The 18,527-nt window shown below is 43.4% G+C and overlaps 1 protein-coding gene across 1 annotated transcript in view; it reads right to left on the bottom strand.

The window, feature by feature from the left end:
- Positions 1-18,527, bottom strand: part of LOC110153437 (glutamate receptor ionotropic, kainate 2-like) — a 238,669-nt gene that overhangs the window by 31,351 nt on the left and 188,791 nt on the right. Inside the window, exon 18 of the mRNA XM_055149757.1 lies at positions 17,328-17,553. Coding sequence (XP_055005732.1) covers positions 17,328-17,553 — 226 coding nt within the window. The remainder of the gene's footprint in view (positions 1-17,327; positions 17,554-18,527) is intronic.

The raw sequence follows: 18,527 nt of genomic DNA, 5'->3' as shown, positions 1-18,527 counted from the left end.
TCAGTCCTGGTCTCAGTCCTGGTCTCAGTCTGGTCTTGGTCTCAGTCTCTGGGTCTGGTCTGGTCTGGTCTGGTCTGGTCCTGGTCTCAGTCCTGAAACATTCTAAAACATCGTGTCTTTTGTACAAAACCGAGGAACAAACCAGGACGAGTGTCTGTCAAAGAAGGTTTTTTTTTTTTTTTTTTTTTTTTTTTTTTAAATTAGAACAAAGTTTCTGAGTTCTGCAAATGTCCTCGAATCCACACAGAGAAATGAGAAACTGTCAAAGCACAAAGAGGAAAAGTGACAGAGACTTAATGAAGCCAACAGTGTAAAACTCCACTAATGAGCGACTAATCAGCTTTACTCTGAAATCACACGACCAGAGAGAAGAGGAGGAAAACCAACGACAAAATGGAGAAATATTCAACCAATTTGGGCCGAATCTTACAAAGACGAGAATTATTATTTTTACAAAAGCTTTAATATTGATCGTAATTGATAAAATCTCTATTATTAATGTGATTTTTTGGTTTTTGTCAAGTGTTAAAGGTGCAATGTGTAACTTGTCTGGAGGGTAGATGTGATGATGAACCGGGTCTAAAACCAGGACTAAACCAGGACTAAAACCAGGTCTAAACCAGGACTAAACCAGGACTAAACCAGAACTAAACTAGGACTAAACCAGGACTAAAACCAGGACTAAACCAGGATTAAAACCAGGTCTAAACCAGGACTAAACTAGGACTAAACCAGGACTAAAACCAGGAGTAAAACCAGGACTGAAACCAAGACTAAACCAGGACTAAACCAGGACTAAACTAGGTCCAAAACTAGGACTAAACCAGGTCTAAAACCAGGACTAAACCAGGACTAAACCAGGACTAAAACTAGGACTAAAACTAGGACTAAACCAGGTCTAAACCAGGACTAAACCAGGACTAAACTAGGACTAAACTAAAAACCAGGTCTAAACCAGGACTAAACTAGGACTAAACCAGGTCTAAAACCAGGACTAAACTAAACCAGGACTAAAAGGACTAAACTAGGACTAAACCAGGACTAAACCAGGTCTAAACCAGGACTAAAACTAGGACTAAACCAAGGACTAAACCAGGACTAAACCAGGACTAAACCAGGAACTAAAACTAAACAGGACTAAACCAGAACTAAAACCAGGACTAAACTAGAACTAAAACCAGAACTAAAACCAGGACTAAACCAGGACTAAAACCAGGAGTAAACTAGAACTAAAACCAGAACTAAAACCAGGACTAAACCAGGACTAAAACCAGGACTACACAATATGACACTAACAGTAATTTAAGGCAGTGATCTCATTAAAAATAATTTTTCTATCAATAATATTTTGAATACGGTGAAGGAAAGTCCAGGCTTTTATTTTCTTTAAAATGACAAAACTTCTTACGTTCAGATCCTCGTCTTTGTTTCTCTACAGTAAAACAAAAGTCTGTTCATGGAGACTTGGGCTCAACAGACAATATGAAGAAAACAAACAAGAATTTTCAGGATGTTTTTGTTACATTCATGCAGTTTTAAAAAACATGACAATATCAAGTAATCCAACGTAATCAGATTACATTACTCACTTTAAGTAATTTAATCTACAAATCTACAAATAGTCATTGATTTGTACGTGTGTTTTGAAATCTACAAAGGCAGATTTAATATTTGTAACTCGTATTTTGGTATTTACAAATCGATGTGTATTTGTAAATATATCTTTTTTTTTTCATTTGCAAAAAATAATTTCATTTGTAAAACTGAAAATTCTGTTTGTAAAATGTGATTCAGATTTTTGGATCAACAGTGACACGAATCCACCGATTTCCAGTATGACAAACTCAGACACGTACTTGACCAGCAGGGGGCAGCAGCTGGCGCACAAAACATTTGACACTGCTGAAATGGAAGTGTCTCTTGTTTAGTCCTGGTTCAGTCCTGGTTTAGTCCTGGTTTAGTCCTGGTTCAGTCCTGGTTTAGTCCTGGTTCAGTCCTGGTTTAGTCCTGGTTTAGTCCTGGTTTAGTCCTGGTTTAAGTCTGGTTCAGTCCTGGTTTAGTCCTGGTTTAGTCCTGGTTCAGTCCTGGTTTAGTCCTGGTTTAGTCCTGGTTTAGTCCTGGTTTAGTCCTGGTTCAGTCCTGGTTTAGTCCTGGTACTGTCCTGGTTTAGACCTGGTTTAGTCCTGGTTTTAGTCCTGGTTTTAGTCCTGGTTTTAGTCCTGGTTTAGTCCTGGTTTTAGTCCTGTTTAGTCCTGGGTTTAGTCCTGGTTTAGACCTGGTTTTAGTCCTGGTTTAGACCTGGTTTAGACCTGGTTTTAGTCCTGGTTTTAGTTCTGGTTTAGTCCTGGTTTAGTCCTAGTTTAGTCCTGGTTTTAGTCCTGGTTTTAGTCCTGGTTTAGTCCTGGTTTAGTCCTGGTTTAGTCCTGGTTTAGACCTGGTTTTAGGCCTGGTTTAGTCCTAGTTTAGTCCTGGTTTCGACCTGGTTTAGTCCTAGTTTTAGTCCTAGTTTTAGTCCTGGTTTAGTCCTGGTTTAGTCCTCGTTTTAGGCCTGGTTTAGTCCTAGTTTTGGACCTAGTTTAGTCCTGGTTTAGTCTTGGTTTCAGTCCTGGTTTTACTCCTGGTTTTAGTCTTGGTTTAGTCCTGGTTCAGTCCTGGTTTAGTCCTGGTACAGTCCTGGTTTAGTCCTGGCTCAGTCCTGGTTTAGACCTGGTACAGTCCTGGTTTAGTCCTGGTTCAGTCTTGGTTTAGTCCTGGTTCAGTCCTGGTTTAGTCCTGGTACAGTCCTGGTTTAGTCCTGGTTTAGTAGTAGTTTAGTCCTGGTTCAGTCCTGGTTTAGTCCTGGTTCAGTCCTGGTTTAGTCCTGGTTCAGTCCTGGTTCCTGTTAGTCCTGGTTTAGTCCTGGTCCAGTCCTGGTTTAGTCCTGGTTCAGTCTGGTTTAGTCCTGGCTCAGTCCTGGTTTAGTCCTGGTTTAGTCCTGGTTTAGTCCTGGTTTAGTCCTGGTTAGTCCTGGTTTAGTCCTGGTTTAGTCAGTCCTGGTTTAGTCCTGGTTCAGTCCTGGTTTAGTCCTGGTTTAGTCCTGGTTTAGTCCTGGTTTAGTCCTGGTACAGTCCTGGTTTAGTCCTGGTACCTGGTTTCAGTCCTGGTTTAGTCCTGGTTTAGTCCTGGTTTAGTCCTGGTTTAGTCCTGGTTCAGTCCTGGTTTCAGTCCTGTTTAGTCCTGGTTTAGTCCTGGTTTAGTCCTGGTTCAGTCCTGGTTTAGTCCTGGTTTAGTTCCTGGTTTAGTCCTGTTTTAGTCCTGGTTTAGTCCTGGTTCAGTCCTGGTTTAGTCCTGGTTTAGTCCTGGTTTAGTCCTGGTTTAGTCAGTCCTGGTTCAGTCCTGGTTCAGTCCTGGTTTAGTCCTGGTTTAGTCCTGGTAGTCCTAGTCCTGTTTAGTCCTGGTACAGTCCTGGTTTAGTCCTGGTTCAGTCCTGGTTTAGTCCTGGTTTAGTCCTGGTTTAGTCCTGTCCTGGTTCCTGGTTCAGTCCTGGTTTAGTCCTGGTTCAGTCCTGGTTTAGTCCTGGTTCAGTCCTGGTTTAGTCCTGGTTCAGTCCTGGTTTAGTCCTGGTACAGTCCTGGTTTAGTCCTGGTTCAGTCCTGGTTTAGTCCTGGTTTAGTCCTGGTTTAGTCCTGGTACAGTCCTGGTTTAGTCCTGGTTCAGTCCTGGTTTAGTCCTGGTTCAGTCCTGGTTTAGTCCTGGTTCAGTCCTGGTTTAGTCCTGGTACAGTCCTGGTTTAGTCCTGGTTTAGTCCTGGTTCAGTCCTGGTTCAGTCCTGGTTTAGTCCTGGTTCAGTCCTGGTTTAGTCCTGGTTTAGTCCTGGTACAGTCCTGGTTTAGTCCTGGTACAGTCCTGGTTTAGTCCTGGTTCAGTCCTGGTTTAGTCCTGGTACAGTCCTGGTTTAGTCCTGGTTTAGTCCTGGTTTAGTCCTGGTACAGTCCTGGTTTAGTCCTGGTTCAGTCCTGGTTTAGTCCTGGTTCAGTCCTGGTACAGTCCTGGTTCAGTCCTGGTACAGTCCTGGTTTAGACCTGGTTTAGTCCTGGTACAGTCCTGGTTAGTCCTGGTTCAGTCCTGGTTAGTCCTGAGTCCTGGTTCAGTCCTGGTTCAGTCCTGGTTTAGTCCTGGTTTAGTCCTGGTTCAGTCCTTGTTTAGCGAATAGAAAGCATAACCGTTTCATTTCGTGATTGTAATTCTTGAAATCGTAATTTTAAAATTTTTCTATTTTTCAATTAAAAACGGACCTGTGCAGGACTCTGACCTGACACTTCAACAATATAAAATAAATACTGACCAGAGGTATTATCCCACCAAACCAAATCGGAATTAGAAAACCATGAAAACCTGTCAAATGTACTTGTAAGTTTCATAATTTCAGACTCCATACGTCCGTTGTTGGATGAGCCTGTATGACTCGACTTCTCTGTGTGTTTTCGTGCGGGTTTACGGTTGGACACAGGAGAAGGTCTCTGGTCATCTGAAGGACATGACTGTAAGTACCTGTGCTTTACGAGCCTCCACGGGACCATAACTCAGCGCTGTGTCCCGTTTACGGCCATCGCAGCTCTCCGTACAGCTCTACAACCGCCCGCCGCCAATCACCCCGAGCCCCGCCCATCGCACACCAAGCCACGCCCCCCGAACATCAATCAGACAAAGCTCCATCCGCTACGAGACAATTACACCGAGCCACGCCCATCAATCGCCAATCACAACAAGCCACGCCCACCACACGAATATTACACCAAGCCCCGCCCATTACGGGACAGTCAGACCAAGCCCCGCCCACCATTTTCTGATTTTATTTGCGTATGTGTTGATGCTGGGACGTCATTTCACTGATCGTCGTGATCTCAGAGTCACAGTGGTTGAATTGTTCCTTCTGATCGTCGTATTTGTAGAGGTCATTGCTGTTTGAAGGTCAAGATACATCAAAAAAATACCATCTAGGACAGGGGTGGGCAAACTTTTTGGCTCGGGGGCCACATAGGTTCTAAAATTTGACTGATGGGCCGGACAGAAGACGGGAAATGACGTGTTCAGAGCCCAGCTCCATTGCACTCGTATTTACTCTCATGTAGGACGTATTCTGCACTACGCGCTGCAACTTTTAGCCATGTAAGTTCCAGAACTCATGAAAAGTGAAATGAGGTCTGCCCCACTGCACATCAAAGACAAACATGTGTCCCGAGCACTTAGACCGAGCGCGTAAACAACACATAGACCATGCTAACGCGCAGTTAAACCAAACCTTCAGGACTTTCCTAACACAGAGAGTGTGAATTTTGTGAATTTAAAGCGGAAACAGTGCAGCCTTATGTCTTGAACACTTTTACCTCATTCATGGTCCGAATACACCGCCCGAAATGACTCCTGTCAATACTTTCCCATAAAGCATTGCGGCCAACAGAAGCCGCCGCACCTCAATGTATATATAGTGCGCCGTCTACTGGGAAACGCCGGAAATGCAGGAAAAAAAAAACATTAACAAGGTTTATTATTATTATTTATTCAAGTTTCGGCGGGCCGGATTAAAAGGTTTAAAGGCAAGTTTTGTTTCTGGTTCCTCTACATGTGTGTCGGCCTCAGACCAACCAGGAAGCTACTTATCGGTTCGGAAATGTCTCAGGAACAATTCTTCCAGTTTGAACCACATTTATCACTGTCCTTATTTTACTGGTTTAATTATTTTAATTGAAAATAGCAGGTACATCTGAGCCTCATATACAACATACATACAAACCTACTGTGGTGTAACGGTACACAAACATCACGGTTCAGTACGTACCTCGGTTTTACGGTCACGGTTCGGTTCGTTTTCGGTACAGTATGAGAACAAAAACCATTTGCTTGTTGTTTATTTGTGTGTTTATTAAATCTACTATTTCTTTTAACATTATACAAACGGGGAAATAAAATAAATGCTGGTTGGTAATACTAATAAGTTAAATTAAATATTCTCAAATAAGCAACAAATGTATGAAATATTATAAAAAAATAAATTCCTTGTAAACAGTAAACAAAACTGTTCAAAAAGTAAAGTGCAGCACGAACAGTTCCAGCGTGAAGTTTTACTCAAGCTTCATATTTTTGGCCAGAAAAAACAACTTGTCCACGAGGTGAAAGTGAGAATCGCAACATGACAACTGCAGTTTTGTGAGGATTCACGTGGTTCAATCCAATCCAATCCACTTTATTTCTATAGCACATTTCACAAACAAACTGTTTCCAAAGTGCTGCACAAATACATAAAAAAACAACAACAATAAGATGATAAAGGAAACTACTAAAATAATACTAGTCTTAAAGTAATAAAACCAGTAAAATAAAATAAAACCAGTAAAATAAAAATAAAAATAAAATCATAGAATAGAAATAAATAAACCAATAAATAAATTAAATCAGTAAAACCAATAAAAACACATAAAAATAAATAAAAGACACAGAGGAGCACAGGACTCACGCGGTGTTAAAAGCCAGAGAATAAAAGTGGGTCTTCAGACGAGATTTAAAACTCTCCGCTGTGGAGCTGCTCGAACGTGAAGCGGCAGATCGTTCCAGAGTTTAGGGCCGACCACAGAGAAGCTCCTGTCCTCCTGGTTTTAAGTCTCGTCTTAGGCCCCCTGAGCTGGACCTGGACCTCGGACCTCAGGGGTATAAATTTGGATGAGGTCCGAGACGTACTGTGGGGCCAAGTCCATTCAAAGCTTTAAAAACAATTCTAAAATTAAAGGTTGTATAGAGGATTTTCCAAGGAACGAGAAATCCAGCGACTGTTTGTCCTTTTTTCAAATGTTGCGCATGTGTGAAAACCACCCCCCTCCCCTACAGCTCCTACGTAGAAACGCCTCCTTCCTCCTCCTCCTTACGCCACAAACAGGTTTGTTTACAGCCGGTGCACATGACTTGTAAACAACTAACTACAGTGTTGGTTAGACAAGACGGAGAAGTGAGGAGCAGGGGGAAGAGTGGATCGGGCAGCGGGGAGAGGAGCAGGAAAGGGGTGCAGAGAAGAGTTGCGCGGAGATTCAGTGCGAATGAACAACTAGCTACAACACGCAGCAGCAAGCGGACTCTTTCTTTGCATTGAAAATTACGTTTTCAGACATAGGATATCGCTTTCGTGTCCTGAAAAACGTTTGTGTAGCTCTTGGAAATAAAGTACGTTTTCATAATCAGCAGAAGTTTCCTGTCCAGGAGTAATTTGTGGACCAGTGCGTCAGTCTTTAGACCCTTCGTCTGCTTCAGTCGCGCCATCGCTGGAATGAATCTATCAAGAATCACCTTTAGTTTGGCTTCTTTTGCGGCGAACTGCTCCTGGATTCTTGTCGCCATTGCAACAAACTTTTGTGCGAACTGCGAGGAAGATATAGGTAAAAAAAAGCCGCTAAGAACTGTTGTGTTGGTGGAGTAAACAGCGTCTGTGCGTCTTGCGTCTGTGGACTGTGTGACAGTCGTACGTAAACCACGTACCGGCGGCGCAGGCAAGTCAGTTACGCTAGAAACGTAGGGAGTTTGATTGACAGCCTGTCAGCTCACAGATAACGAGGCAGTGTCGTTATCTATTGGCAAAATGTTTAGCCCCACCACGTCCAGAGTTGATGAATTTTTATTCTCTTTTTTTTGGTCATCATAATTACAAGGCTACTGCATCTATAATCTATCATTGACAATTTGAAACAAAAAAAAATCCTCCATACAACCTTTAACAGGGGGCCAGTGCAAAGATGGGACGTAGTCAAGGCGGGGGGCAGCTGTTGTCAAGGTGGCCGCTCCTAACTATAAAGCGCTGCCCCAATCACGGACGAGTTCCTCATGAATATTAAAGAGCCGAGTCTCCGTGTAGCTGCACATGTGGTGGTGGAATGTAAACACACACGAATCATGCACAGCCCTGCCCCGAACCAAACGCCCCGCACTGAAACGGTTCGACTCGAATACATGTACAGTTACACCCCTACTACCTTCATATACTAGTATTAGGGATGGGCATTCGATGAAATTTTCTTAATCGATCGTCGAGAGAATTAACGATCGATTATCGATTAATCATAAACATTTTTATATTAAAATGATCATCATTATTATTACTATCTGCACTACTAATCTGCATAAATAAATTCTACTGTACGACATATAAACGTAACGACTCTAGAGCCACATCAGCTGTTTGACATTATAATGTTTTTAATTCAGTTTTTGCGCAACTCTCACAGAAACGAAACTTAAAACTGCATCGCTAATTTGCATAAACTAAGTGAAGATAAAACTCCAGCTCTTGTGTCGCTGATGTGGTTCAACTTCTGTTGGATTAAAAGACATGACTCAGGTGAATACAGGTTAGTGTGAAACCAGATTTGCGTTTGTCAAAACAGGACACCCGTACGGGGGGAGGGGGGTGGGCTCTCGTCATCCACATTGAGCGACTCTCACCTGGTAAAACTTTTTTCCACTGGACACAGAAACATATGTGCTGCTTTATACACTGTGCACATGGACTCACACTTGTCCCGAACACAACGGAAAGTGTGGAATTTCTTGTACAAATCATCGTTAAATATACATATGCACTTGGGTACGTTGCAGGCGGATTGACTGTTTGTGTCTCTCTGTTTCTGATGCAGAGACACATGTACAGACCTGTTTGGTCACGATACACACAGCAACCTACATTCGGTTTGTCGATTAAAATTAACGTAATCGATAAAATTCTTAATGATCAATTATTGATTAATCGACTAATCATGCCCATCCCTAACTAGTATACATACATATATACATAATTTCACTGTATTATATCAAAATACAAAATCTGTCATCGAGGTACATACATACAAGGTATTATTCCGCCGGCCACAACTGTGACTGACCATGAAACTCACTTTTTCACGCACTTTTTCACAGTTTTGCTTGATCATGCCAGAGTATACTTTGTCACGATACGATATCGTCACGGTATGAACCTCACGGTACGATATTTATTGCGATATCCTGGGAAAGCTCACGATATGGTGGGGAGGCTCATGATTAGAGACGTAACAATATCCAAATCTCTGTGTACGATATTTTCACGACATACATCTCACGGTACGATAATTATTACGATATTTTGTAGAGGCTCACAAAAGTGTTAATATGCAATTTTCTTCCCTCATAAAATACCTTGACAAGACTTAAAAGTGTAAGAACTGTTATTTCTTCTTGTCGTCTGCACTGAAATGGAGCAAAGGATCATGGTCTATGTAGTTCCCGCTGTCTTTTTTATAGCTCTTGCTGCACCATAACTCTTCATTTAAGCAAAGAGACTTATAATTTGATATATTATGAGAACTTTGACGATACGATATCATGATATTTCAGTCATTGTAACATCCCTAATACTTGGTACACTTTTTTCAGTATTCGTTTCATAATTTCATCTTTGAGAAACATGTGGGCATTAATGGGTTAAAGGTTGTATGGGGGATTTTTTTTTTAGTTTCAAATTGTCATTGAAAGTTTAAAATACCATTACAGAGACGCAGCAGCTTTGTAATTATGATGACCAAAAAAAAAAAAAGAATGAAAATCTATCAACTGTGGACATAGTGCGGCTAGATAAACATCAGCCAACAGAAAACGAGGCTCCCTCACTTTCTATTGGCTGTTAGGTTGTCAATCAAATTCCCTACGTTTCTAGTGTAACTGACTCGTCGGCGTGTGTGGATTACGTGGTTTATGCAGCGGTTCTTAGAGACTTTTTCAAACTGCCGCTTCCTCGAAATTCACACAAAGTTTGTTGCCACGGCGGACGAGAATCCACGACCATTTCGGTGCAAAAGAAAGTCCGTTTTTGAGGTCGCTGAAAGAAGAAGAAGAGAAGGGGAAAAGGAGCGAGGACCAAATGAGGTGATTCTCGGAGATTCCTTCCAGCGATGGCGCGACTGAAGCAGACGAAGGGTCTAAAAACTGACGCGTCGATTGTTAAAATATTTCTAGGCAGGTCACTTCAACAGTAATTCTGAACACGCACTGGATGTAAACAAGCGTGATTTTTAGAGTAAAGAGGCGGGAGGAGATGTTTCTACTGAGGCTGTGGAGGAGGAAGGTGGTGTCACACATGCACAACATTTGATAACGGACTGTCGCTGTATTTCACTTCTCTAAAAATCCTCTATACAACTCTTTACTTACTTAGCACTACGTCGAACTTCTACTTGAGAAATACAGTTAAAGTGACTGTACTTTTACTTCATCGCAACTCTGCCAACACCACCGAGCTCTTGTTGTCAGATACCGGCTGATGTTACGAGATAAACTACACGATTATGTTCAAAAAGCAGATTAGATGTATAGTATAGTAGCTGTACTGTTCCCAGACCTTTGTAGTTCTGCGTACTGTGTGTACTGTGTGTACTGTGTGCACTGTGTGTACTGTGTGTACTGTGTGTACTGTGTGCACTGTGTGTACTGTGTGTACTGTGTGTACTGTGTGTACTGCGTGATCCTTCGTCTCTTTCTGCTCTGGAACATTATGTTGAAGCCCTGTCAGCTGAGCAGGACGGGCTGCAGTAAATTGGTGTGTGGGCTCCTCTCAGTCAGACCTATATATTCCATTTTCTATACGCTCCTTAAGAACCAGCGCGCAGCTCCTGAGCACACCCAGGCTCACCCTATAGGAGAAACCCATTAGAGACACAGCAACGGTCACTAATGAATCCTGCAAAAAAAGAAAAAAAGAAAAAAATCACCTCTTTCATCTGATATGAGATTTCTCCCTCTTGCTGCGCTCGGAGATTACAGACTTGGAGGAGCTGCTCCTGATTTGTCTCAAAAAATGTGAAAAACAGAACGAGTTTGAACAGTTTGAACTTTAATTATTCACCACAAAGAGTTTAGAAACGCTTTTCAACTCCCAGAAACCAGAGTGGAGTTTTATCGTGATGGTAAAGCAAACACCAACCAGCATGCTTACACGCACTTCCTGATTACCGGACAATAAAATGCTTCATAATCCAACCCGACTTTATTTGTATAGCACATTTTATAAACAAAACAGTTTCCAAAGTGCTTCACATAACAATGCAAAACATTTTAATAAAAAAAATAAAAATAAAAAATCTGCAGAATTAAGTTTCAATCATGAGGAAACTAATAGAATAAATAAATAAAATAATAATAATAAAATCAATAAAAGCAATACATAAAAGCAATACTAAAAAAATAAAATAGATAAAAACTATAAATAAATAAATGGGCCCAGTCAAGCAGAAGTAAACAACAAGGCCAAAAATTCAAGTTAATGCATCTGATATAAAAATGTATTGAACAGATACATATGTACTCTAGTTTATGAAACTGTTGACCTTTTTTCTGTACCATTTTTGGTTCTAAAGTTCCATATGTTTTAAACAGACCATGTATGAAACATGGAACAAAAATTATTTCCTAAATTTCAAAGACCTGCAAATCATGTAAATAAATGGATGTATTTCATCATATCTTGTGTTATTCCATCTCTGAACTGTTGATGAAGGTACATGTTTTTTTTTTTTTTTTTATGTATTTAAAATGATAAAAATTTGCTTGGAAGGACTGACATATTTTATAGAAATAGTTTCCTTTCATTTTGAAGTAATATTAAAGTATTCAGAAGAAAAAAGCGACAAATGATGTAAAATCCTGCACCTTCTACTTGTTTGCACAATTTTCCCTCCGTTACCATGAACTTTCTTAATAAAAAATCTCATTCCTCAAAAAGTAAGAGGTTTTTCAACCTAATCCATATGGTAGAAAACTATATGAAGCAAATATTCAAACCAGTTTGTTAAGGATATGTATTGTATTGTCACACAATACTCCTCACTACCCAACATGTTTAAGAAACATTGGTGCATCTTTTATACTGTAGCAGTTTAGCGCTTGTCAGACCACAGAAGTGCGCTGATACTCTGAAACACTCTGAACCAATCACAGAGCGGAACATTCGCTGAGCCAATGAAACGCTTCGATACACTGAAGCGATCGACACGCAGAGCGAAGCAGTCGGGGGAGGGACCCACACTTCGGCGCTTTGGTCACATGAGCGGCTGCTGCGAGACGAGCTCCGAGGCGGCGAGGCGAGCTCCGAGGCGGCGGGGCGAGCTCCGAGCGGCGGGCGAGCTCCGAGGCAGCGGGCGAGCTCCGAGGCGAGCTCGAGGCGAGCTCCGAGGCAGCGAGCGAGGCGAGCTCCGAGGCGGCGAGGAGCGAGGCGAGCTCCGAGAGGCAGCGAGCTCCGAGCGAGCTCCGATCCGAGAGCCGGAGCCATTTGTTTCAGAAAGAACGAGACGTGCTCCAGAGCTCCGTCTCAGTTGTCCATCACTAGTTATATTTAGTGTTGGGAAGGTGACTTTTAAAATGTAATCCCCTACAGATTACAGATTACACACACCAAAATGTAGTTTGTAACATAATCCATTAAATTATTTAAAGTGAGTAATGTAATCTGAATATTTTGGATTACTTGATATTGGTCTGGTTTTAGTCCTGGTTTAGTCCTGTTTTTTTGTCTTGGTTTTGTCCTGGTTTAGTCCTGGTCTTAGTCCTGGTCTTAGACCTGGTTTTAGTCCTGATTTAGTCCTGATTTTAGTCCTGGTTTTAGTCCTGATTTTAATCCTGGTTTAGTCCTGGTTTTAGTCCTGGTTTTAATCCTGGTTTTAATCCCGGTTTAGTCCTGGTTTTAACCCCAGTTTAGTCCTGGTTTTAAGCCTGGTTTAGTCCTGGTTTAGTCCTGATTTTAGTCCTGGTTTTAGTCCTGGTTTAGTCCTGGTTTAGCCCAAAATGTGAAAACAGGAAAATCCCTCTGTGTAATCCATTTATTTCAACAAAGTAACTGTAATCCAATTACCACTCACTGAAACAGTAACTGTAACCGAATACCGTTACTCATAATTTGTACTCTGATTACTCTGATTACATAACTCTGGTACTTGTAATCTGTTACTCCCCGACACTGGTTATATGTTACAGTTTATATCACGCACAAGTCAAGTATCGCCTCTTTAAGGTGACGGTTTCGTTATTATTATGCACCTAAAGCTTCACTCCAGGATGAGAGGAAATCACCACTAATAAATATCAGGGACAAAATAGATTTGTGGGCACAATTTATCCGTTTTAATTGGAGGTAGACAGTGTTATCTGTGTGCGGTGTCTGTTTTGTATTAGCCCCGCAGCAGCACGAACGGCGCCGAGGACAGCAGCTGTAAATAAAACACCCATTGGAGGAAGCCATTATAGAAGCGGCAGAGTGGTTGGCAGTAGCATCTCTGGAGCCTTGGGCGGGTTTTAGCCCCGGCCATAAATCCCACCTCTGGGACCATTTTCTTTTCATCGGGCTGCACCTTTTGCACCTGTCACGGCCGCCCCTGTCACTCGCCGCGGAGCTGTTGCCGCGCCGACCCCATCAATAAAGGTCAAACGCTCCGTAGAGCCGAAGCCGCCGGCGCCGCACAGAGCACTAACTGTCACGCTGCATCCATGTCCCTGCGCACACGAGGCCACGGCCGGTTCAACGAGACACTGCCACGTGTGAAGGAACCTCACAGCCTCCAGAGTTACACTCCCTGAGCTGCAGACGCTGCACTAGCACTGACTCACGACTGGCTGTAGGGGCCGGGGTTGAGGGAGTGACCGTTCACATCAGAGGGAGACATTTTAGGTTTGAATCAACTGAATTTCAGCACTGGAACTGGCAACGCAAAAGAGAGACTCATGTGGGGCTCATTCTACTTTCTGATGGGATAATTGTCTTGAAAAACCAATAAAATAAGTGTCATGTCTGGTGTTTTTGTCATTAAGAATACATCATCAAGTACCGAATCCCAGGAAATAACTGCGGTTGTTTTTGTTCATTTTTTGGAGCCCATTTAGGCTTTATCTACCGTATTTTTTGGACTATAAGTCTCTCCGGAGTATAAGTCGCATCAGCCAAAAATGTGTAATGAAGAAGAAAAAGCATATGTAAGTTGCACTGGACTATAAGACTGTGTTCACACTGCAGCCTGAAGTGACCCAAATCCGATTTTTTGGCTTCTATGTTCCTGTATCTGATCTTTTAATGACAGTCTGAACGACACAGATCCGATTTTTTCAAATGTGACCCAGGACACTTGGATATGTGCTCCTGAAACTGATACATATCTGATCTTTTGACATGTGACTTCAGTCTGAACGGTCAAAGTGCATTCATCCACCTACACGTTATCAACAAGACACAAACGTCACTATTCTGCGCTGAAGTAGGTGAAAATTGTTAATGAACTCCATGTCACTGAAGTGAAGCACATCACCACTCACCACTCTTGGCTCCGTCTCCACATCCACACGTTCCTTTCAACGGACGTCGCTGCCGCTGCCCCACAAAACACCACGACCAAAAACCTCGTCCTTCTCCTTCTCAATCTCCTCCTTAAAACAAGTAAGTTGTTCATGTTCTGGCTCCGGTACGAGAGGAACTTTAAAATCTCCAGGTGCTCGATGCTGCGTCCATGTTTGGACAACTTCCGTAAACACAGAGACGCTCGCTGTGGTTGACGTCGTCGTGTCTCCAGTGTCACATGCGGGACACTTTTGGGACGTTTAATGTTCACACAGGGGATCGAATACAAGTCGCATTTAATTGGAAATGTGAACGACGTCGCAAAAACATCAGATTTCACGAAAAATATCCAAATTGAGGGTTAAGCCCTGCAGTCTGAACGTAGACTAAGGGAGCACCCAGACACCCTGCAAAGGAAAATAATTTCGAGCGCTTGTATTCGTGATCTCGTCCTTTCGGTCTTTACCCAGAGCTCATGACCAGAGGTGAAGGAAGGAACGAAGATTGACCGGTAAATCGAGAGCTTTCCCTTTCGACTCAGCTCCGTCTTCACCACAACGGTCCAATACAGCGACCGCATCACTGCCGACGCCGCACCGATCCACCTGTCAATCTCACGCTCATGAACAAGCCCCTCCCTGAGATACTTGAACTCCTCCACCCACCCGGAGACGACAACACACCTCTTTCCGAACGAGAACCGCGGCCTCGGACTTGGAAGAGCTGAGGTCTTCCGAAAAATACAATAAAAACTTGAATTTGAACACGTTTACCTCGTATCTGGACACACAGACAGGTCGAGTTTATGGAATTTAAAATCAAATCTTACAAGCAGTTTGAGTTTTGAATATTAAGCGTGCACTCTGTACTGTTTCTGGTGGACGGTGAGTCATCTGCTTCTCCGGTTGAATCTTCTACCTGTTATTAAACCTATCTATCATGCCATTATTCAGTTACAGCAGTTAACAAAGCGAACTAGTTAACCTGTAAGACGCCGCGATCCAAATAAAGTGAGCGTAGGAGCACGGCGCGGGCACAGAGCAATTTCTTTGAGCTCTGGTTCCCGCTGACTTTTATCGAAAAACCATCACTCCTCTTTCTATAACCGCTGCTGTCGGGCTCGTCATGTCGGTTTTAACTTACTCTATGTGACCCTCATGTCATTTTTTTATTCAGAATCCATAAATAAATCAATCTACCTTAATAATAGCCCAACGAGGTGTTTGATCGACTAAAACCAGCCCCACTCCTGATTGATTTGCAGATTTGCCGCTATAACCGCCAGCCCCCGCTAAGCTTCATTTGACTGGAGCCGATTATGAATGACGTCACACTCGCTTAGTTCACGTCTTTATACAGTTTAGAACAGGGGTGGGCAGTTATTTTTTTCATGGGGCCACATAAGAAACAAAAGATGTTGTGGAGGGTCAAGCCAAAATGTTTACCGGATTTGTCAGACTTTAAGGTGCACTTAAAATTCTTTAATTTTCTCAAAAATCGACAGCGTGCCTTATGTATTTTTGTAATTCTGGTTGTGCTTACTGACCTTGAACTGATTTTATGTGTTACCCGGTGCTCAAAAATCACATAAATCGTTGCGTATTGAGGGACTATTTTCTCATATATCAGTCCGCCGCTGCTCAGACATAAATCCTTCAAATGCAAGGTTGGTTTTACTTCTCAGATTATTCTATCGACACAGACGTTCACATCGACAGTCTGGTGTAATAATACATTTGTTTCGGGTGTTTTGTGGAGTGGGTAAGACTGTTTTTGGCGGCAGGCTAACTATGGCCATTGACATGCACTAGCCTAGCACCAGCGACCTCTGCAAATACAAGGACTGGGTGTAATATTTTAAAAAGTGTCTCCACACGTCTCCAACACTCTGGCTCACTAGGAAATTCTGGATTGTCCCTTTAAGATCATGGTTACAAAGCGCACCATTCATTTTAAATAGTTATGATTACTCGGCCATTAACCCATTGATGCCGGATGCTGCGCAGCACTGAGTCTCCTGTCGGTGTCCGGATTGTCTGGCGATCAGCGTAACTGGTAAAGGCGGGGCCACATCTGGAAGAAGCATGGGGGGGGCGTGTCCTCCTCTCGCTTCCATTCACTCCCAGACGCAAAACTGCCGGAGCTGTATTGTCGCGTTAAACCTTCTTTATCGTGGCGTTTTATTTCTCCCGCACATGTATGTATCCCGCACATGTTCCCATCAAGACCTGGTTTGAAGTAACAAATGTTGCTCTTTACTGCAGCGCATGAACGCGCTCAACCACTTGATCTGGTCACTGTTCCAGATGCTCCTATAACGCTCGTGTAACAAATAAACATGGTCAAGCACAAAAATGGACAACATTTTTGTGTTTGACCATGTTTATTTGTTACACAACATAGCGATATGGCACCTGTTATAGGAGCGTCTGGAACAGCGAACAGATCAAGTGTTTGAGTGCGTTCATGCGCTGCAGTAAAGCGCAACGTTTGTTACTTCAAACCAGGTCTTGATGGGAACATATGCGGGACATTTGGATTATTTTCAATGGAGAAATAAAACGTCACGATAAAGAAGGTTTAACGCGACAATACAGCTCTGGCAGTTTTGCGTCTGGGATTGAATAGAAGCGAGAGGAGGACACGCCCCCCCCATGCTTCCAGGTGTGGCCCCGCCTTTACCAGTTACGCTGATCGCCAGACAATCCGGACACCGACAGGAGACTCAGGGCTGCACTGCGCAGCATCCGGCGTCAGTGGGTTAAAGAGCTTATTTTTACCCAACCAGCAACAAACTTAAAATTTTGTACCAAGGGACACAAAGCCAGTGTATGAGACTGGATTTGGCAAATCTACGGTAAAAGTGTCAATATTTAAAACGAAACTACTCGACGATAAACAAGCCCGTCCAACGCCAAAAAGCTGTGGTGCTCGTGTCGCGCGTAATGCCCCTCCTTACCCATAGGTGTCCCCACGCCGTACGCCTTGGAGTCGATGAGGCCGCCGATCTGCGTGAGGTTGCAGTTCCTCTGGGTGACGAACTCGATGGTGGTGGACTCGGTGAGGAAGGCGTAGTCCGAGGTGAGCACGCGCTGGATTCCCTCCTCCACGTTCTGCACCATGACCGAGGAGCGTCTGCTGTTCATGAACTCCCACATCTTATCGTACGTGGAGATCTTGGTTTTCTGAAGGACGCAGAGGAAACAGAGGAACACGGAGATACTGGTCACCGGGATTGAACCAGGACTAAAGCAGGACTAAACCAGGACTAAAACAGGACTAAACCAGGACTGAACCAGGACTGATACCAGGACTGAAAGGACCAGGACTAAAACAGGACTAAACAGGACTAAAGGACTGGGGACTAAACAGGACTAAAACCAGGACTAAACCAGATCTAAACCAGGACTGATCCCAGGACTGAATCAGGACTAAACCAGGACTAAAACTGGTCTCAGTCCCAAGGTCTGGTCCTGGTCCAGTCTAAGCCTGGTCTGGGTCTCAGTCCCGGTCTGGTCCCGAGTCTGGTCTAAGTCCAGGTCTGGTCCCGGACTCCCGGTCTGTCCCGGTCTGTCTCCAGTCTGTCTGGTCTCAGTCCCAGTCTGGTCCCGGTCTTCCTGGTCTGGTCCCTGGTCTCAGCCCTGGTCTCCTGGTCTGTCCGTCTGTCCCAGTCCGGTCTCAGTCTCGGTCTGGTCCCGGTCTCAGTCCCGGTCTGTTCTGGTCTGGTCTGTAGTCCTGTCTCAGTCCCCTGGTCTCAGTCCCAGTCTGGTCCCGGTGTCAGTCCCAGTCTGGTCCAGTTCCCCGTTTCAGTCCTGGTCTCAGTTTTGGTCTCAGTCCCGGGATTCAGTCCTGGTCTGATTCCGGTCTCAGTCCCAGTCTGGTCCTGGTCTGGTTCGGGTCTCAGTCCTGATCAACCGACAGTTTACGTGGGTTCGCCTTCGGTACAGTTGTAGGGAGTATTATCTGTTACACAATACAGTTGTAGGGAGTATTATCTCTTACATAAGGCTGAGTTGTTGTACAGTTGTAGGGAGTATTTACTGTCACATAATACAGTTGTAGGGAGTATTATCTGTTACATAAGAGTGAGTTGTACAGTTGTAGGGAGTATTATCTGTTACATAAGAGTGAGTTGTTGTACAGTTGTAGGGAGTATTAT

This window comes from Boleophthalmus pectinirostris, unplaced genomic scaffold (genome assembly GCF_026225935.1).
Source record: "Boleophthalmus pectinirostris isolate CB_2022bp ecotype Guang Dong unplaced genomic scaffold, ASM2622593v1 HiC_scaffold_13, whole genome shotgun sequence".
In the NCBI taxonomy this organism is placed as follows: domain Eukaryota; kingdom Metazoa; phylum Chordata; class Actinopteri; order Gobiiformes; family Gobiidae; genus Boleophthalmus; species Boleophthalmus pectinirostris.
Note: the sequence above shows the minus strand (reverse complement) of the source record. Positions and strands in the feature narration are given on the sequence as shown.